At 42.6% G+C, this 22,114-nt stretch overlaps 1 protein-coding gene across 1 annotated transcript; it reads left to right on the top strand.

Annotated features, from left to right (window-relative positions):
* Positions 1-8,746: 8,746 nt before the first annotated feature.
* Positions 8,747-19,289, top strand: LOC307238360 (schwannomin-interacting protein 1-like; the record flags this gene model as incomplete). Its single annotated transcript, XM_080011293.1, has 8 exons — positions 8,747-8,782; positions 12,076-12,185; positions 13,466-13,720; positions 15,018-15,138; positions 16,083-16,289; positions 17,331-17,454; positions 17,553-17,646; positions 18,006-19,289. The coding sequence occupies 8 exons, from the start codon at positions 8,747-8,749 to the stop codon at positions 18,055-18,057; spliced, it is 999 nt and encodes a 332-aa protein (XP_079867419.1). The 3' UTR covers positions 18,058-19,289.
* Positions 19,290-22,114: the final 2,825 nt, after the last annotated feature.

The raw sequence follows: 22,114 nt of genomic DNA, 5'->3' as shown, positions 1-22,114 counted from the left end.
AATGTACCTGAATAGTGACTTGTAATGCCCATATGTATGATCTTAACTGAAACAAATTTGGTTAAACACGAAGGCCTTTCCAACCAAAATAAGTAGCTGAGACCCATTAGCAGTGGGGCTATGTAATGCATTTGTGCAGACATTCAATGGGGTGGTTTAGGAGGTAGAGCCAGTATTGGCAGATTCCAGATTGGTACCTTGTATTTGAACATATAGTGTACATTGTAAATGGATAGTATTATCTGAAGGAAGTATACGTTTGTGTAGATTTATTGATTACATTTTTTCAGTGGCACTAGCTATGTTATGATGGGCCTGGTGCAATATTTATTTTATGGGCCCTACCTAATGCACATGCCAAAAACAGACCATGAATTGACTAGTTTATACAACACATCTTCTGTGGCACTGAGGCCAAATTTGACATGATTGCTCAGACCACTTGTCAAAAACAATGTAATGGCCATGATGGACATGAGTTTGCATCATCTGAGGATATATTGAAAAAATGGGAACAGCAAGATAGTTATGCTGATTCACATTGTTTCAAGTGTCAGGGCCTGTGCAATATGACCTCTTCAGTCCCCAAACTATTGCTACATTCCATAGGAACTCATAAGTTGGTAATTCTATGTCAGAAGTCCCCTCCTCTGCGCTAAATGTGTTCCTTACACCTCTGTTCCTGGACTCTAAACTGAGAAATTGACCTTTGAACCCCAACTTGAGGTCATATTTGAAGCCATATGATATATATGGCTTCGTTATGCCATCAGTAATTAAAAGAACTACAAAAATAAGATCAACTGTTTTGGACAGATTTGCTTTTGCTCCCGTAGAAGCCACAACTCCTTATGATATAAACCTTTTTTTAAGAAAAACATTTTATTTGCGACGTCATGGAAAAGTACTACACTACCAACAATCCCAAGTGTAACTCCTTTTAGTTGATGGTAGTCAGAAAAAATTAAACACATGTAATTTAAATTTCAATAAATCCAATTTGAAATTACGTGACTATGAGCTCAAAAAAGCGGTAGACCGTGTTGTAATAGAACATACAGTTAGAGTAAGGGTAAAAACCTCTGCAAAGTCAAGTGTGTGCGTCAAGTTGCTGCGACGTCAGCTCTGTTATTTCTGCAAGAGCGATCTGCTCCAGAATTTCAACTTTGAATTCGGACTTAAATGTAGATCAGATTTTCCATTGTTCCAACTTGTTCCACACTGATCGGGGACCAACTGGGACAAATTTCCAAGACATCTGTTGTATCTTCTGTTCAAAATCACCTTCTTGAAATGACAATGCAACGGGAAACAGGGCGGCTATCATGCTTTATCTACAAAAAAATATGAAGCCAAGTTAACATTTCCCGGGGACAGTGATGACTTCACGCAGCAGCTCATGATTGGAAGTGAAGCACCCAGGCTCTCTGATTGGTTGATTAAGGAGTTCCCTCACCTGACGCTAAGTTTCAGCCAGTATAACTGGATGTGATGCTGTGCTAGTTCAACGCCACCTGAGTGATTTTATTTCTAATTTCCTTGGTGTCCAGCCATAGCATGGCTTCTGGTGATGGAGGGAAGGACAGAATACGACAGATGGCAGCGCTCATTTTTCTGGTGTGTTATTTGCTCCCATGTCTGCACTGTTTGCCTTTGATAAGAGAGGACGAAGTTAAGCAGAGCAATGCGAGCAGTGGGGCAACGCTGGTTGGAGTCACTGGAAGGATTCTCTTTAATGGGAGAGATCTTAGCTCCTTGTCGCGGAGCAATGCAATCGCCGCGGAACAGCACGGTTCTCTCCATAGTGACTCCTATCAAGCTGATGACATGGGTAAAGGTTGTTTCATTCTTTTCTCCTGCTTCTGTGCACCACATTGGAAAGTCATTTTATGAATGCAAGAATGACACTTGAAAGCTTCTTGAGCTCTTATTTTTTCTCATTGCTACGGAAGGGAGTCATGGCTTGACTGGACAGTCAACAGGCCTTTCTGGTGCTGAGGCTGACTGGCAACGTTTGGCTGCTTCATTGCATTGTGGTGTTCACCAAATGAAGCTGAAAGCCATGGGACCTAAAGCTTCTTACTTACAGCTGGACTTGAGTAAGATGTTCACATATTTTGAGTCTAAGGTGGAAACTTATTTGGTTAAGGCTGGGACAATGCTGCTCTCACTTCAAATTTGGAATCCTAGACTTTAAACAGTCTTTGTAGGAATTACTTTTAATAGGTTAGGCTTGGGCCATTACTTTAAGGGCATTGGAACACATGGCTTGTATGTGTCCATGGTAAACAGACATTGTTCTTATTACGTTTGCTGTGGTTCTTGGTATTTTACCTTTTTAGTAAAGTCTTTGTTCCCTATGCAGAAAATGATCCTCCCCTGCCGCTCACCCAGGTGCCTGAGTCATGTGGCTTCTCCATGCACCAGAACTCCTTAGGCCTGGTCTTGGTGACTCCCTATGATGGATGCCATATGATGAAAGGGGTAAAGCTTGTCGGTCAAACTTGCCCTCGTTAATGTCGATGCTTTCTCTTCCCTGGTATTCACTGCTCCCTAATATTTGTGATTGCTTTTCTTCTCCATACAGAGTGGATATCATGTACTACCAATGCTTTGGCAGGGAGTACCAGTTGAACTGGGCTGCCCCATTCAGGCTCATTCTGTTCAGAACCCCCCCTCTGAGCAAAAGCCGTGGCATCCTCCTGCCAACCAGATGGCTCACTCTGGCCACAATCTGTGGATTCATCCCTCTGGCCAGATTCTGACTGATCCCTCTGTCCCGGATCACTGGCATCATCCCTCTGTCCAGAAGCCGTTGGATCATCCCACTGTCCCGGATCACTGGCATCATCCCACTGTCCCGGATCACTGGCATCATCCCTCTGTCCCGGATCACTGGCATCACCCCTCCGTCCAGAAGCCGTTGGATCGTCCCTCTGTCCCGGATCACTGGCATCATCCCTCTGTCCAGAACCCGTTGGATCGTCCCTCTGTCCCGGGTCACTGGCATCATCCCTCTGTCCCGGATCACTGGCATCATCCCTTTGTCCAGAAGCCGTTGGATCGTCCCTCTGTCCCAGGTCACTGGCATCGTCCTTCTGACCAGAAGCCGTTGCATCATCCTTCTGACCAGAAGCCGTTGCATCATCCTTCTGACCAGAAGCCGTTGCAACATCCCTCTGTCCCGGGTCACTGGCATCATCCCTCTGTCCCGGGTCACTGGCATCATCCCTCTGTTCAGAAGCCGTTGGATCATCCCTCTGTCCCGGGTCACTGGAATCATCCCTCTGTCCCGGGTCACTGGAATTATCCCTCTGTCCCGGGTCACTGGAATCATCCCTCTGTCCAGAAGCCGCAAAATCATCCCTCTGTCCAGAAGCCGCAAAATCATCCCTCTGTCCAGAAGCCGCAAAATCATCCCTCTGTCCAGTCTCACTGGGCGACAGAGAGCACTACTACAAAGCCGAGTGAGTGTCCGGCCAAAAACCCGACCTGTCCTATGAAGACAGAGAGCACTACTACAAAGCCGAATGAGTGTCCGGCCAAAAACCCGACCTGTCCTATGAAGTCTCCTCGGGCCACAAACCCTGATGGCAGACTCTTTATCCCTTATGAGCAGCATACTTTGTCACCCCATGTTTACGAGGGTGAGCAAAACATGGACAACCTGAAATCATATGACTCAGATTACAAATCTGGATACCCTTTCCAAGCGCACCCTCGTTCTGCCTACAACTTTGGGAACCCTATGCCTTGGTACCCCAATTATGAAGAATTCCAGCGTCAATTTCTAGGGTTCTTTGAACAACCCTCTTCTCAATCAGAGTCAGTTGGAGGGTAAGCATCACAGTTTCTGTTTGTTTGCCTGCATGGTATTGACCCTATATTAACTATTCCCTTTTAGGAGTTAAAGTTTGCTGTAACTGTCAAAGGTGTTATTCTAATTGTCTTTGTGATATTTACTTTGCTCAACTTATCCACTCTTTGGAGGGTGGCAAATAAAATCATATGACTGGCATCTGTGTTTGCTGTGAACTACAGATTAAGCTGCAAACTTGAATACATATTTCAAAGGGCTAGGATTTAACATGCTTGAAATAAGGTGACAGGAAAAAAATAGAAGTAGGAATGTGCAATTTTGACTGAAATTTTACTTGTGCACTGGCAATCCTGAAAATAATCTGATTGGCTTACACACAAATCCCGGAATTCTGAAAACACCCACCGCCCCTTGTCAATTTTTTTTTAACTGTAAAATTGCCAAATCCTATGCTTTTGTCAATTAACTTGGATATTGTGGTTTCAGTGACTTGATCCATATAAATTTATCAAATTCACTGCGGCTGCCTTTCACATCTGGCTGACTTAGCCCCTGCCACAAACAATACGCCAAAATTTGACAATTTTTAGAAAACGCTGCGAGACTCCACAGCGCCTCCCCGTTGTGTCTGGTGTGACGCTCTGTCCTTCGCACCCATGCAAGTGTTATGTGGATCTGCGCTTGGACACTTCTTGGAGCGTCTCGGCAATCAGGTTTTTTTTTTTTTTGGTTTTTTTTTGGGTTTTTTTTTCTACATTGGAGTGTATACACTGTTTGAGGATCCACAACTGATGTGTTTTTGGAATGTCTACTGTGTATATAATTAAGGGGAATAAAAACACTTAATGGCAATTCCATTTTTAGGAGTTGCACCTAACTGACATTCTTTTCACGATTATCTCTCCATAAGAGCGGGAAGCAAGTGTTATATTTTCATGAAATGTATTATGCCAGTCTGCAGACAGTGGTAGAAGTAAAAGGTACCATTACTTCTACGTGGAAGATGCTGAGGCATTCATCCGAGAGGGCATTGGTGCACTGGCTCTGAAAACAACGGCAACTCTGTCCTCTACCAAACAATACCCGGGCCAGGCTGCATGGTGAACGGCGGGAGCTGGGCCGAGGAACTTGAAGGGTTTTTTTTGTTTTGTTTTTTACCCAGGGATGAAGATTGCTGCTTGGAGAGATGACCCGGGTGTCCAGCATTTCTGTGTGAATACTACCCTGGGATGTGTGCTGCATGGCCAACTCTAAATCCCCTGAACACCAAAATTGTTTTCCACTACCCCCTCCTCCATCAACCATTGCATACAGGGGAAAAAAAAAATTGAACCAAATTCTCACTATCTTTCTTGGCGTACACCACCCAATGTAAGGAATGACCAACTCGAAGGTTAATATATTCCAGGGGGTATGTGAAATGGTCTGAGACAGACTTCAACCCAACAGCAGGACCACAGACACAATCAGACATAGATGTAACAGACACTCTGAAATAAAATGAATCTGAAATGGCAGGAGAAATAAAAAGGATAAGTGACAGAATAACTCATGGCAATGTAAGTGATGGGGTATGGTGATGGGGTTATAACCCCCCCCACACACCAATAATCATATCTGATGAATAAAAGCATGAACAGTTCATATCAAAAAAGTGATTCAATGAATTCCAGTGTCAATACAAGCTCTGGTTCTTTAATGCTTGCAGACTGTTTTCACATGGATACAGAACAGTGTAAGAGAGCAGTTTTGACAGCTATTAATGCTGAAAATGTGTGATTTTAATAGGATAATAGGGATACTAGGGAAGATGTTCAGGGAATGAGAAATATATATTTTCCTCAAACACAAATAATAGAATTATACAAGGGCAAATTTGGTACTTTGATCATAAAGCGAATAGTTTACTTGTATGCCAGTGCACTATTGGCTTGCGTAGGTCGGAGGTACTCCAACTTTTTTCAACAAAGGGCCCCTTATAGGAGAGAAAATAAACTGAGGACCCGAACACTTATTTTGTATCATTTGACACTTCTACCTAGGTTATGTGGGAAAACAAACACAAATCAAGGGCAATGTGTTACAAATATTTGGTGTATTCTGGTGAAAGTATCATTTAACTTGCTTGGGAACCAGGCAAATCTGCAAGCTCATGTTTCTGCAGAATATACTGATCAGCCAGGACATTAAAACCACCACTAATAACTACTAATATTGTGTAGCTCCCCCTCGTGCCACCAAAACAGCTCCGAGCTGTCGAGGCATGGACTCCACAAGACCTCTGAAGGTGTCCTGTGGTATCTGGCACCAAGACGTTAGCAGCAGATCCTTTAAGTCCTGCAAGTTGTGAGGTGGGGACACCATGGATCGGGCTTGTTGTTCCAGCACATCCCACAGATGCTCCATCGGATTGAGATCTGGGGAATTTAGAGGCCAAGTCAAGAAGTTGAACTCTTTGTCATGTTCCTCAAACCATTCCTGAACATTCTTTGCAGTGTGGCATGGTGCATTATCCTGCTGAAAGAGGCCACTGCTATCATGGAATACCGTTGCCATGAAAGGGTGTACTTGGTCTGCAACAATGTTTAGGTAGGTGGTACATGTCAGAGTAACATCTGCATGAATGCCAGGACCCAAGGTTTCCCAGCAGAACATTGCCCAAAGCATATCACTGTGGCAAATGACTCTGGCTTGCTTTCTTCCCATAGTGCATCCTGGTGCCATCTCTTCCCAAACTAAACGACGCACAAGCACCGGCCATCCACATGATGTCGAAGAAAATGTGATTCATCAGACCAGGCCACCTTCTTCCATTTCTCCATGATTCAGTTCTGACGTTTACATGGCCATTGTAGGTGCTTTTGGCGGTGGACAGGGGTCAACATGGGCAGTCCGAGGCTACGCAGCCCCATACACAGCAAGCTGCGATGCACTGTGTGTTCAGACACCTTTCTATCATAGCCAGCGTTAACTTTTTCAGCAATTTATGCTACAGTAGATCTTCTGAGGGATCAGACCAGACGTTCTACACTTCTCTCCTCACACACATCAATGAGCCTTGGGCACCCATGACCCTGTCGCCAGTTCAGGTCCAAGGAAGGACAGGTTGTCCTTCCTTGGACCACTTTTGGTAGGTACTAACCACTGCATACCAAGAACACTACACAAGTTGTTTTGGAGATACTCTGACACAGTCGTCTAGCCATCACAATTTGGTCCTAGTCAAAGTGGCTCAGATCCTTACGCTTGCCCATTTTTCCTGCTTCCAACACATCAGCTTCAAGAACTGACTGTTCACTTGCTGCCAAATAAAACCCACCCCTTGACAGGTGCCATTTGAATGAGATGATCAATGTAATTCACTTCACCTGTCACTGGTTTTAACGTTCTGGCTGATTTCCGCCCGACCTTGCCAGGGTCGGGCCAATCACAACTGTTGTCCAATATGGGGCGAGTTTGATACAATGACGATGCAGAGGAGAGTCGTTCTGTTGAGCGTTCTGGTCTGTTGAATCTGCTATCGCGACAGTATTAAACGATCTGGACGGTTTATTTTCTCTCAAAAGTTTTGGTTGATAGGAAAGACGTGTTTGTCGTACTTACGACAGGATTTGGTAAAAGTTGAATTTACCAAGTCACTCGGCGTTACTTCACATGTTTCATTGCTCTGATTGGTAGAAGGTCCATGCATTTGCATCCAGAGACATTTTGGTCTCCGTTGGAAACGCCCCTTTGAAATTTAAAATGAACTGAGAGATTCCAGACTAATGCGCATTTACGAATTGGTCTGCCGATGCCAGGCTATCATTAAACGGCCGTTTTGCCAAAAAATGGTGAGACGTCAACCCAAAGTTAAGCCCTTGTATGGACAGTGTAGCGATGGCCTAATTACTTCCTCTGAGGACTCAGTGGAAGAAACGGGAGAACGGCCAAGGAGAACGGATCCTCTGAACCCAGAGCATCACTGAGATTGAAGCTGAGAGATGACTCAGATTGTGTAGCTGGCTACACCGGCCACGGCCGCACCGTGACACAGCACTGCTCCTTCATGCCCTTTTCACTTGTTTGTGTGTGTTCCTTCCTATGCATGCACGTGTGAGCAGGCAGCGCCCCCGAGCATTCACGGCTACATTCACGGCTCGTCGCACCAGAACGTTTGATGCGATGAGCGGGAGAGTGAGAGGTTCCTCTAATATGCAAAACAAAACCAACATAATATGCGGATTGGAAATGTGCCGCTCAGCGTCGTGCCACAGGACAGATGGAACGTTAGGGCAGCATTGGGCTATTTGCTTGAATGTCTTGGTCCATTTATCAGAGAGGAGCCAGTTATTCTTCTAGCTCATGATAAGGAGGATCCTGAAATAGCCGAGCGGCGGATAGTGCACGAAGGTGTTTCAAACCCTGAGAATGTGGCCCACATCTCTCTCCCCCTGATATATTTATCTGTTTCCAGAAATATCTCTGTCATCGTGATGCTGGTTTTTGAAATGGTGTCAGAAAGGAAGAGAGAGAGAGAGAGAGAGAGAGAGAGAGAGAGAGAGAGAGAGAGAGAGAGGATAGCAGGGGAGATGTGGGAACAGATAAGAGATCTTAGAAGGACCTATCAGCTCCGCCCTCTCCCCTCCTCCTCCTCCCTCTCTGTCTCGTCCCACTGCTTCCTCCTTGCTCCGTCATCCCCCTGCCTCCACGGTCTCACTCTCTCTCTCTCTTGCTCTCCCTCCCTCCCTCCCTCCCTTCCTCCATCCTCCTCCTGCGGTATATGAGTGGGTCTCCTGGGTCTGGCTCCACTGCAGTGTAGGAATCGGGGCAGGGAGGCTGCCTGTGCGATGCGCTGAAGAATGGTGCACCAAGAGAAACGTGTTTACCAGGTGCGTGGATCCACGGGTGTTATTTTTAGGAGTGTGTGCGTTTAAATGCGTACACATGTTAGTCTATGAGGTGTGCGGCTACAGGGTTAACGTAACCGATGAGGGGTGAGGGCGTGGCTGTCTGTCTGTGTGGGGTCTCCATCTGGTCAAGCTCGTGCACGTCCTGTGTGTTTAAAACATTGTGTGTTGTTTTTTATGCTGTTTCTTAATGTAATGAGGTCTCCCATGTTGTACAACATCTGGCTCGCACCGTTAAAATATTTGAATTGTTAAAGGTGTGTTCAACTAAATGGCATTTATATCTGTCGATGGTGTTGTGATATTGTTCACAGATGGACATATTGTGTGTGTGTGTGTGTGTGTGTGTGTGTGTGTGTTTACGTGTGTGTGTGTGTGCCTGTGTGTGTGTGTGTGTTTATGTGTGTGTGTGTGTGTGTGTGTGTGTGTCAGTCAGATTGACCCTAGTGGACGAAACAGTAAGCGGAGCCCTGATTTGTGGATGGGGCTTGGACCAGCTATGACATCACAACCTTATCTAGCCTCATGAAAAATAAAACTAAGAAATAATATACTTAGATAGCGAGATAAATAGAGAGTGTGTGTTCACGCATACGCATGTTCACGTGTATTTCAGAGCGGAAGCTCTAATTTATGCATGCCGTTTCCGTCATGCATCATAGATGGAGGCTTTCGAGAGCCTCCTTGTGGGAGAAGTTGGAGAGAGGCGTTGGTGGGATGTGGGCGCTCTCCATCAGCCACGGAAACATAATGAATTTCCCGAGTGAGGATTTTAGAATTGAAAATCATGCCATTTATATTCAAAAGTGGTCGTTTCATGGTTCTCTGCAGTCGACGCTGCCAGACGCAGAGTGCGGTTTTTCCATAACGACAATTCACAATTAATGTTTTTGAAAAGAGAAGACATTCATTCCATTACATGATTTGCAAGTGTGAAGAAAGAAAACAGGATTAAAAAAGGGAAGAAAAGGAGAGAAAGTTAGGGTTAGAATTAGCTTAGACATGCCATGCACGAGACATCTTACGTACAGCTAGAGTGGGCGATTAACTGTCATGCAAATATTAGAAATTAATTGATTTCTTTTGTTCATTTTGCCATTTACTGACACTGAGCTTCAGAACATAGAAACTCAGGTAGACACTTAATTTTCCTCAACTCAGCTGAAGGAAACTCACCTGAATCTCGTTCTATTTATTGCATCGACTTCTAATTTTGAGGGAAGAAATGATCGTGGTCAGCTCAGAAAATTGTGATAAGGTGATAATGAAACAATTGTGAGTGCTGTATGTACTGCAAAAAATTTAAGAACCCAAGTCATTAGCCACGATACTAAAATAAAATAAAGATGTGGTGACTGTGAAAGCACCACTGAGCGCAGCTGGGACCATCATAAATGACCAACACCAGGTTCCCCGCACTGGGGGTTCTCGTTTTTGGAGCTTACTTTATTCATCCATGTTACGTCACATTTTGGGGAGAGATACATTGACTTTGACACAGTTCAAACAAAATTATAGTAAAGCACATTTACTTATAAGGGGGCGGGGGTGTAAACAAGAAAGTGTCCCCATTATGGACAGTGATTTTTTTGTTTCATTCAATCATCTTAACACATCTAAACTGAAAACACACTGTTTTTATGTCTTTTATTTGGAGAAACGGAGCACGGAGAGCAGTTTGCCACATTTTGCCCCCATCTCCCTCTCCATGCACCTAACCATCAATGATCTGGATGTGTAGCGGTTGTGGCCCTAAACAAACGCATAGAGTGTTTATGCCAGCAGCCAACCCTTAGTACAACACCGAGTACTCTGCTTAGCTGGATTTATTATGTTCCATGAATGAGAGTTTAAAACCTTCCTTTATACAGTGTTTGCACAATCTAAAAAAAATGTCAAATACACACTGAAATAACAAGAGATTTAATGACTTTATTTAGTTCGTTTTCAGCCCAGCTCCAAAACAAAGTTGCCTGACGCCACTTCCGGTCGTAGTATCGGATCAAAATTTGTCGCGAGAGTTTAACATTTTTAACGCAACCGCGTCGCATCACAGCTTTTCCCATGCGGAACCCCACTCTCCATAGGACTAAATGGACTATTGTTTGTGTCCCTGGTCATATTCGGTGTGAAGCAGGTTTTAGAGATACTTCTGTAGAAAGATAAAGCAAATGGCAGTGCCCTAATCCAGGCAAATCCAAATATCGTAATGTTTGTTGAGGAATACCTTGATATGGATAATTTGATGATATTTTGGGAATGACCATTGGTGTTTTCATAAGAAATTTACACACAAGAATTATTTGAGAAACAATTATTAGTAATGTTCTCATTTCAGGAGTTGGTTAAAATAGTCTGTGAAGTTCAGAAAGACAGCCTTAAAGACAACATTTAACTATATCACAATAACCAAAATCCCAGGCGATATCTAGTCTAATAGCACGATATTGATATTATAACGTAATAATGTGTAGAGGTACACATAAATGTACCTTTGTAAAGGTGCTGCATTGTACTCCTGGGAGACAAAACCAAAATATAACAGAACAGAGGAGCCGTGCACAGGGTTGGGTCAGCGCCACTCCTCTCCGTGCAACGGGAGTTGAAGTCACGTTCTTTCAAATCGCTCCCTCTTTCCTCTTAAGGCTGTTATTGTAATACTAATAATTATTTTCACCGCTATATTACTATCTCACAAGACTATAGATCGATATTTTTATATGATATGGTCTACACATATTTGATACACATTCATATGATTGCTACACAATGCTACTATACTGTATGCCATTTATATTTACTTTAGCCTAACTGACACCCGCCCATGTTAGATTACATGTCAATATAGTGCTACTCCCACCTAACTTCTATTTATAGGTGTGTACATATTTCATTTTTATATATTGAATTTTACTAAAAAAATTCTCTTTTTTTTTACTTGCGCTATTCTGTGAACTTCTGCTGCTATAACACCCAAATCATCCCTAGGATCAATAAAGCTATCGTATCTTATTTAATCTTGTTTTATCATTATTATTATATCATTATTTCTCTTATCCATCTCCCTCCACTCTTCAATACAGAAGCCAGAATTGTTCATTTTTTGTCTCTAAAGATCCAAAATGGCATATGAGATTGGGCATGCCATTATTCAAATTGTGACTTATTGTGATATTAGATTATATACTATATTAAATATAATTAAACATATATATACAAATATTATATGTAATTATTTGTAATATAATTTAACATTTTTAGAAGTCAAAGCTAATATATGGACAGCACATGTGTCCAGCATGGAGTTCTATTATGTGTTTTGTTACAGTTGTGCTGTACAGTTTTATATATTTCTGTCTGTGACAGGCTCAGCGCAATGACAGAGAGTCCATCCGGCAGAAACTTGCCCTTGGCAGTTTCTATGACGACGAGCCAGTCATCTACACCAGCTGCGGCAAGAACGGACAGGCCTCCCGGTGGGTTTGTGTGTCTGTGTGTGTGTGTGTGTGTGTGTGTGTGTGTGTGTGTGTGTGTGTTCGCACACACACGGCAGCCATATGCTTTGATGTTGAAAATCAAGTAATTTTAGATTTGTTTCTATAGCAACGGGTAATTCAAATTGCCTCCGAGGTGAGGTTTGCTGACATGCGGCTGGGCTCTATTTATATGCCGTCCATTTCCTGTCAGCTAAATCTTTTATTATTAAACCCTATTATTAAAATGTATTATTCAAATCTATTATGAGAAACCAAGTCATTCAGGGCTTTTTGTTTAAACAGGGGACAACCAGGAGAGGTCACTATCAAACTGTTCAGTGGGTCCTAAACTAGAAATTACACAGCAGGAAAAGATAAATGGGTCTAATTGACTCATTGGTTATTAGTTTAATAAACACAAAGTTCCCTTTGTGACGTGACCGGAAGAGAGAGGTAGGTTGAATGAAATCACTGGACTTCCTTGACACATTCAAATGAAAACGAAGGGTATTATAAACGGTCAGTGACCTTTCACATTTCGCAAGGTTTTCACCTCCATACCGCAGGCAGCGTTTTGTTGCAAAACATAACTGGCACACTGGAGATGAGGTTAGCCTCTTTCGTAATGGAAGTGGTCAAAATGGCAGAAAAAAGAAATGCCACATCAATTATTGTGAGAATGTATCTGACATATGAAAAGTCCCATCTGGACATGGAAGTTTACACAATCTTACGGAAAAAAAAACCCCAAATCCAATTTCTGTACTTCAAAGAGTGTCATATATGAACTATGTGTCAAGGGTCTTATATAATTGATGTTCATTTATTCATGTAATATATGCATCATATATATTATACCCAGGCCCACTGGACAAAAGTGTCTGCTAAATGATGATGTAATAATACACGAGTTTGTTATTCATTATTTAAATTTAAATAATATCAAACGATATCCAATATAAAAAATTATAAAAAAAAAACACACGTGTGAATTTTCTTTCGATGGACCCCAAACACGCAGACGCACGTATGCAGAAACACAGACACACGCGCTTAAAAGAAAACCGACGTAACCGAGAGACGGCTCCGTGACTCCGCTCTGCTTTCATGACAGCGTTCAAAAAAAAACCAAACAAACAAACAAACAAACGAACGAACGAACGAACGAAACAAAACAAAACAAAAACAAAACAACCTCAGGCAACTGGGCTTTCACCCTTTCGTTCGAATGAGAGTTAAGGGGGGCGCGCCCTTCCCGCGCCTCCGCTCGTTTGCGGAAGCGCGGCGCGCTCCGCGGTGCGGCCGGCGACTGAAACAGGAAGTCAAAACCCCGCCCCTCTGACCAATCGGAGGGCCGGAACCGCGGCCACGTCACCCGGAGGCCGCTGCCGCTGCCGCTGCCGCTGCCGCGCCGCCCGGGGCTGGAAATTCCGACGCCCCCGTCGCGGCGGCGCTGGTCGCGAACGTCCCGTGTCTCGTTGCCTGGTGGAGGAAGAGGGCGTGAGGCGACGGTCGAGGTGTCCCTGTTTTTCTGTGTAAGTTAATGAGCGGGGTGGGGTGATGAAGTCATGCCGCGGGTTGCGGGGTTTTGACCTCGTCCGTGACGGAGTGAGTGAATCAAAGCGCAGAGCACGAAGCACCGATTTTCTGGGTTGTTGTTGTTGTTGTTGTTGTTGTTGTTGTTGTTGTTCAAGATTCAAGAGTCAATATTTTCTATTGTCACATTCATAGACATACTTTCATACACATATGCAGTGAAATGGAATGCAACGCACCCGGTGATAGCACACAGTATGTCCTAGGAAAAAAAATAAAAGTAGAAAACTCCTTTCTAGTAGACCGACTGACTGACTCCTAAAACGTTATACAGTAAGTGGAATACTTATAGAATAAGATAAAAAATATATAGAATAAAATACAATAAAAATAAAATGAAATAAAATGGAATAGATAGAAGGAATATGCCTATGTATATACAGATATGTGCATTAAAGTGGAATGTGAATTATAGTGGCATGTGAATGTGAATAGAGTGAGGTAGTGTCTGGGATAATACAGCACAGTATGTTTTGTGCATTATTGTATATATTTTACATCTGTCTCCTGCCATTAACTAGTTGACTGTGCTATCCCCCATTTTTCTCGGTTCCATATAATAGTATTAGTGTTCTCTCTGTACTGTCATTAATTTGTTCGTTTTATTATCTTCGTTTCCATATAATAGTATTAGTGCGGTATCCGTCCGTCTATTACACTCCCTTTCATTGTCCCTGTTGCATCTCAACCCTCCCTCTCTTATCTTGCTTAAGGGGCCTAACGAAGGGCGATCAAATTGAATTTAAGGTTTCATGCGTGTGAATCGGATGTGTCCAAACGAGCCAGATCTGAGGCTGGTTGCTTCTTCCCCATGTAAAGAAAGTTGTTTTCTGCCATAAAATATTTAATTTAATTACAATTTAATTTCTTTAACCTTTATCTGACCAGGTATTGTTCCCTTTGAGACATAGGATCCTGGGTGTGCATTGGTATGCGTCCGAAAAGTAACCATTACAACAAGTTAGAATCCATGAACAATACTTAAATGCATGAAATACTTATAATAGAGATAGGTACCAATGGATTCAAACAACCTGGAAGTTATAGTAAAGTTATAATGAAATCCATCTTTTCTCCTGAATACAGATCAACACGATCACAGCATTATATGAGGGGTTTTTTACACATTCCTCCACCACCTGCAATACTTCTCTCTTTTTTTTTTTAACACCGTACTAAAATCCACCTCTTGTTTTTTTTTTTTTAACCCAGCTCCCTCTCTCCCCTTCCTCCCAGGCTGCAGAGCGGGGTGAACGTGCAGGTTTGTTTTGTCAACGACAGCAGCAGCAGCGACAAAGACAGCGATGCAGAGGACAGCAGGACGGAGACCAGCCTGGACACCCCCCTGTCCCCCATGGTACACACATATCTTACATGGATGTATAGCAGTCGTACCACGCACGACCTGCTTAACCTTGTACCTAATTACAAATCAAAGATATTGGTGAAATAAATTAAAAAGTACTTTTAGTACCCATAATATTGCCTCCAGTATTCCAAAGAAAGAGCATTTCCCTACATTAACTATTGTATGAACTCAAAGGTTAAGCAGAATTATCTAACACATTGAAATGAAATGGCATTAAAGAAGTAATCCATCGTATTATTTTGTAAAATTTCTTTGAAATATATTTACATATTTGACACTTTGTTTAGTCAGCACTTAATGAAAAACAGCCGCTCAATGTATTCGCGTTATGCATATGCTCCTCTATATGCATTTTCATTGTTGGTGGCAGCGTCATAGCTAGTTGTGTTCAGTAAACCGTAGATTTGGATGAAAACTCACAAAACAGAACCGCATCCTTGGACGAAAAAACAACTTGAGGCCAATTTAGCGAAATGAAAGTGTCCGTCTCAGAGCAAAAAAACAAGGTTAAACCCGGACACACTACATCGCCGTTTCAAATGGAATTCTGGGACCTGTTGTGTGATTCACCCAACACAGATAATCTTATGGATTGCCACTTGAATTAAACAGGCAACCCAAGAGAAAGAGCGCTATGATCCTCAACTCCAATCCTCAACAGTCCAATGGATGACAATGAAATCGTGTTATAATGTAAATAATCTTAATTGAGCCATATGGCCTTGGCATAGCACCTGTAGTGATCAGATGTTAGAAAGTAATACAAAAAAAAGTACGTAATACGATGAACATAATATTATGAATTCCTGAATTTGAGTACAGCTAAAATTATTTAAAAAAATTTTAAAAATGAAGAAATCTGAGATCATAGCCTTGTTGTACGTGCTGTTCCACCATGTGGTTCCACTTATGCTATCTCTCCCCACCAACAGAGTAAGCAGAGCTCGTCCCTGTCGGACCGGGACACGGGGGAGGAGGACTCGGACCCGCTGGACGACTGCGGGGGCTTCTGGAGGGTCCAGCGCCGGCTCCAGGAGGAGGCGCGGGTGGCGCTGGCGCTGGCGAGACCCATGGCCCGCATGCAGGTGGAGGTGGAGCGGCAGATCCAGCTGCACAGACGCTCGCCCGTGGCCGATCTGGTGAGGGAGCGAGCGGGTGACAGATCATGAATAATTTGACTGATAATGTGAATTTAGTTGGGGATTGGAGGTTCAATTCTGCAAACGACTATCGGTCTGAGTCTCGGGGCTCCATGACCTTCTGTCTTGTCTCCGTCGGCAGAGAAAGTTTCACAACGCAAACCCCACACTGAAAATAAAAACATAAACCGCTTGTATGATACAACAAACGAGTGACTTGTGTGGTCTGACGGAAAGGTCCCTTTTTATTTACTCAGAACTTTTAACCTGAATAAGGTTGTCATCTCAGTCTGTGTGTTTATGTTTTGAGAGTTGTGGGCCAGAGGAAACCCCCATGTGTGTGTGTGTGTGTGTGTGTGTGTGTGGTCAATGCGAGAACTTTGAGGTATTCTCATTATAGGCTTGGGACTATAATGGAAAAAAACGTACATACTGTATATGTTTCCTCACTAACGCTCGGTGCCCATCTCTGTTTGCGTGAACGCCCAAGTGCAATTTAGCTGGAGTGGCACAAAGCCGATCCGTTCTCCCTGATGTATTTCTTGTTATTGAATGAAACCAAAAAAAAGCGCCGTGTGCAACAGTGTGTAAAGGGAACCTCCCCCACCTCCCCCACCACCACCACTGTCAACAACGACAATAATATCATGTATTGCGATATTTGGGCGGGACCGCATCGCAATTTCAAATTTTGGATATCACCCAAGCCTATTGCATCATGTTTTGCATGACTAGATGTCTGTGGTATGACACAGCTAGACCAATTAATGATATAAAATTATATCATAAGATTCACAAGATTTAATTTAATCATTTGAAGTTAATTATAATATGAAACCAAATATTTCACATGCACTACATAATGTGTGGTCGAGGATCTCCCAGTGGTCTTCACCATTCTCTCCGTTTTGCTAGAGGAGGATAACTGTCTACATATTGAATTACTTGTTGTGTAATTTATATTATGTATTCCTTTAAAATTATTAATTGTCTTATTTGTTTGTTTCCATTTTTTTTGTCTTTTGCTATTTTTTGGTCCAGCTACCCCACCTGCCCCACATCAGCGAATGCCTCATGAAGAGGAACCTGAGGAGAGGAGACATGCGGGACATGAGTTTGGGCCAGTTACAGGTCATCACCAACGACTTGCACTCACAGATACAGAGTGAGTGCACACACACACACAGACACACACACACACAGACACACACACACACACACACAATTTTTATTATTCAGTGTGTGGTTGTGCTTGTGCTGCAGCTTTGAATGAGGAGCTGGTGCAGCTGCTGTTAATGCGGGACGAGCTGCACGTCGAGCAGGACGCCATGCTGGTGGACATAGAGGACCTCACCAGGTATCTATCTATCCATGCATCCACCCATCCATTCATCCATCCATCCATCCATTCATCCATCCATCCATTCATCCATCAATCCATCCATTCATCCATCCATCCATCTCCTACTTAACCATTGACCTACCCTACCTACCCACCTAACTGCCTCACTACCTACCTACCTAACTACCTCCTACCTACATACCCTGCCAACCTAATTACCGAGCCCCCTACCAACCTACCTATCCTACCTACTTACCTATCCTCCTACCTGTCTACTTGCCCTACCTACCTAAATATAGCTCAAGCTGATAATAGCACATTCTGAACGATCCTGTGTTCCAAATGGTCCAAGTCCTGGTTCTTTGTTGTCGCAGGCACGCCCATTGCCAACAGCGACATATTGCAGAGAAGGCCATCTCCAAATAAAAATAAACCACCCAACAAACCTCCCGCTGACTGTCCGCTGGCCAAAGCTCCCAAGTCATCGGCTGCCACTGCTGTCTCCAGAAACATCTAAAGGGAGGTCCATCTGATCTGACTGTCTCCTGAGCATTGATAGCACATGTATACACCCCCATACATCCATGCCCTGAAGCCACGGGATTCCGGAGGAATAAGCAGGGGTCATTTTTATCTTCTTTTCCTGCCTGGTTGGTGTTATAGGTCATGCCCATGTCGGACATCATTTAGGGATCCTTCCTGCTAAGAACTGTCATAGCTGCCGATTTATTGAAGTAAACATGTCGCGCATTAAGCTGGTATATGTTGCTGCAGGTTCGGAATCCCGCTAGATCGATGTTGTTCACCCGTCTGAATCACGGTGGTGGCGTCAGTCGCCAGGAGCCCACGAACTGTCCCCTGTTTTTGTGTCTCTCTGACATATAGAGCTGCTCTGGTAACCACGTTGTATGTGTGGAAACGACTTTCCCTGCTTTTTGCCACTTTGTTAATACGGGCACTGCATTTCAGCTGTTGAACAGCAAAATCTCAACCATATACACCTCCTGTCTGAGCTGTTACGATACACAATAATAATAATACGTACCTACGTAATCACGTACCTTGCAGAGTATGAAGCATAGCTTCACAGCGGTGTAAAGTCACCACAGACCATGCAACCTCGCGCACGGATCATTTAGACACGCAAATGGATGTAACTGATAACATCGTTTATTGTGACGTATTTCCAACATTACTGGATATCATTTTAAGCCTCATTGAGACCAAGATGCATATATCAGGACTGACAGGAAGCACTGGTCAAACTTCCTGTCAAAGAGATTGAATAAGTCAATAGGTAACGGTTAAAAAGAAGGGGACTTTTTGACAAGTGAATGGGAAGAGAAGATGAACTGGAAGCTTCAAAAGCTTAAGTGTACATATTTGGTTACATATATAGTTTTATTTTGTTTGTTTTTTGCTTTATTGGAAAAATATATATGGAGAATTGGATTTTCTATTAGATAAATAAACAACATGCCTTGTCGTCTGGTTTCGTGTATTCACGCACATTCTCAGCTTTTTAAGGAATGTTGTTTGACTCCCAAGTTACATATTGTTATTCCTTTTTTTTTCTATTGTAAATGTATCCTACAGGTACATGTCCTCTATAATCTTTTGTGAACGCAACAAAACCGTAAATAAATGTCTCAACTGTTTTTGTGTGGGTTTCATTCTCTAACTCATTCATACACAACAAACCTACCTTTTGTGAGGACAAAAAGAAGTTGTCAGTCTTCCTCCCAAACATAAACGTCTGGGAATCAATAAACTCCCATTATCAGCTTTCAATTTCACTTAAATCAACATTGCCGTGATATAAGATCCAGCATAATGCCCAAAAATATGGCTTTGTCAGTGAGGTAAGATGTGTAAATGTGTATTTATTGCGCACTTATTGTTGCCATTGTTATGTATTATTTATGATATCACTACTCGGCTTGGAAAAAAAATAAAAAATAAATGTTTTGGGCATTAACTCATTAAGCAAAGAGGCAAACTGTTGTATGAAATATTAATGTATATATATTTTATTACTGTAAGTTTTGTTTATTCGATTTTTCCCACAGAATATAGCTAGAAATATATTTGATACATTTGGGGAGAGGAAAAAAACATGAAACGATACCGTACATGACGGCATAAAATCACTTTCCTGCGAACCTCCTGCAATTCACCCGAAGGCCCGCTGGGGGGAGTCTTGTGCCTCAGCAAAACCGTTGCGGTAATTCCAGTTTCACCAACGCTCAATTGTAATATAATGATACCCAAACGGAAATCACACAGTGATGGTTGTTGGTTGGACCACTTTCAATTTAGCCGTCTGAACGTTTGTTGTCGTGCACCGTAAAAGGGAAACCCCTGTTGGCCTGGGTATAAAATGACAGAGGAGGGGACCCCATTCATTACTCAAGGACCTCTGAATAAACCGTCATCCAAAATGCCAGCTCTCAAGATCTGTAAGTGTTGCTAGAATATATTAATATCAATTATTATATTGAGATATTACATATTTTGTTACATGTATATTTATTTTAAGATTGTTTTATATATGATATAATAATATAGGATATATTATTATTATTATTATTATTATTATTATTATTATTAATATATTGTTTTCTTTTTCTCTTTTTCCCTAGACTTCACTCATGTGCTGCTGCTGCTGGCCTGTTCCAGACCCATGTGGCAGGTCGCCGAGTCTTCACCAGTAAAGCCGCCTCCAAAAGATGTCCCTGTGTCAGGCAGCTGCGTGTTTCACGCACGGTCACTTCTCGTGAATATCACGGAGACCCTGGAACGGGTAGGCCGCAGTGACCGTTAACTTTCTATATCCGTTTGTCTCTTCCGTCTGTTTCGACGTTTCCATTGCCCCGTGTGTACACTGTAAAAAGAAAAGAAAAAGAATGGAAGAAAATGTAATAAAAGATAAGACAAATAACCTTAATAATAATAATAATAACAATAATGGTTATATAATATTTTTTTGGTTTTAATAGCCGATTTTTTTCTATACTTTTATTCTTCTTAGCTATGATTTAACGTATTTTCTGTCTTATGTTGAGCACGTTGAGTGGCCATCGTGTATGAAATGTGCTGTAGGAGTGAACTTCCCTTGGTCATCTTCGACCTATGTCAGGCATTTATGAACTAAATGATTTCTTACTCTTTCCCATGCAGGATGGACTGTTTGTAGGCGTCAACTGCATGCAGCTAGATGCGGAGCTGCACACAAAGACTCAAACTGCATCTGCCTGCAGGCCTAAGGTAGGAAAAACAGCAAGTGGGATACGTCGAGTCGAAGACTCATTCCATATCTGTGCAAGTTTCAGACCATTTAGGAGGGATACATTTATGGGAAAGAAGACCCGACCTAGCTTTTGTATCAGGACTATCAAGAAATGTCCAAATCCTCCCTCGGGAAATAACCTTGTATCTCACAACTCTGCTCTGTGTCCTTTAGGGCTCAACGTGCTCTGGAATCACAAAATCTGCTTTTGATCAGGTATGCGTTTGGTGTTCAGTCAATGAAAGATCCAATAAACAGCTCAATAAATGTGTTTTTGATTTTGTGAATTGTTTTTCTTTTCTTTCTTTCTAGGAAGCATGTCTGAACAACATCGAGAACGATTTGCTTCACTACACAAACCTTCTCGCTGCTCATCCGGACCCAAACAAAGACCTTGCCTCCGTTCAGGAGAATCTCCAGCAACTCCTGGAGGTAGGACGACAAATCCATGTTGTTTCATACTCATATAGGGTGGAAAAAAAACATTGTTATGATTTTTTAACAGGATCCCCCCCCCCCCCCCCAAAGTAGTTCAATGTAACTCTATCGAGTCGCAGGCATTGTGCTGTAAGGTGTAGCTATTCTTTACCTCTGTTGGTTTTTCAATTTAAAAGTCAAATCCGATGCCTGTAGTCGGTGAATGGACAAATTATCTCTGCAAAATAGTTGCTGGGTTGACAGGGTCCGCTCATCTTTTTTCCCCCTGCTTCGACAGAGCTGCTTTCCAAGTTCTTCATCCAAGTCTACACCCGTGAAGACGGTAAGAGAATGCCTCACGTTTGGTTTTTCACATTTGAATGATTCCAGACTGACCCGACCATCGATTTGTAAAATGTCACTTGTTCAAATAAATTAAATCAGACCAAACATGATGTGAGTGCTGTAAAACTGTCGTGGCTGAATCTATCTTTTGATTTATTTTGTTCATTCTTCTTGTTTCAACCCCCAGGACTCACTGGATGCTCCGAGCTTCGAGCAGCGCCTCCAGCTCTGCAAGGCTCTGCGGGGATTCCAGGCGCGCGCCATCACCATCAACAGGGTTATGGGATACATCAGCTCTGGGGAACACAACGAATAGAGTCGATTAGATGGAGAAAAAGAGTCAACTACACCCTGACATTTTCTGCTATAACCAAATCCAAATTGGACAAATTGGACGATTTTGCTACTTAATGTTATTGGATATTTATATAA

This window comes from Zeus faber (genome assembly GCF_960531495.2).
Source record: "Zeus faber genome assembly, chromosome: 12".
In the NCBI taxonomy this organism is placed as follows: Eukaryota; Metazoa; Chordata; class Actinopteri; order Zeiformes; family Zeidae; genus Zeus; species Zeus faber.
This window is presented reverse-complemented; position numbering and strand designations above follow the sequence as displayed.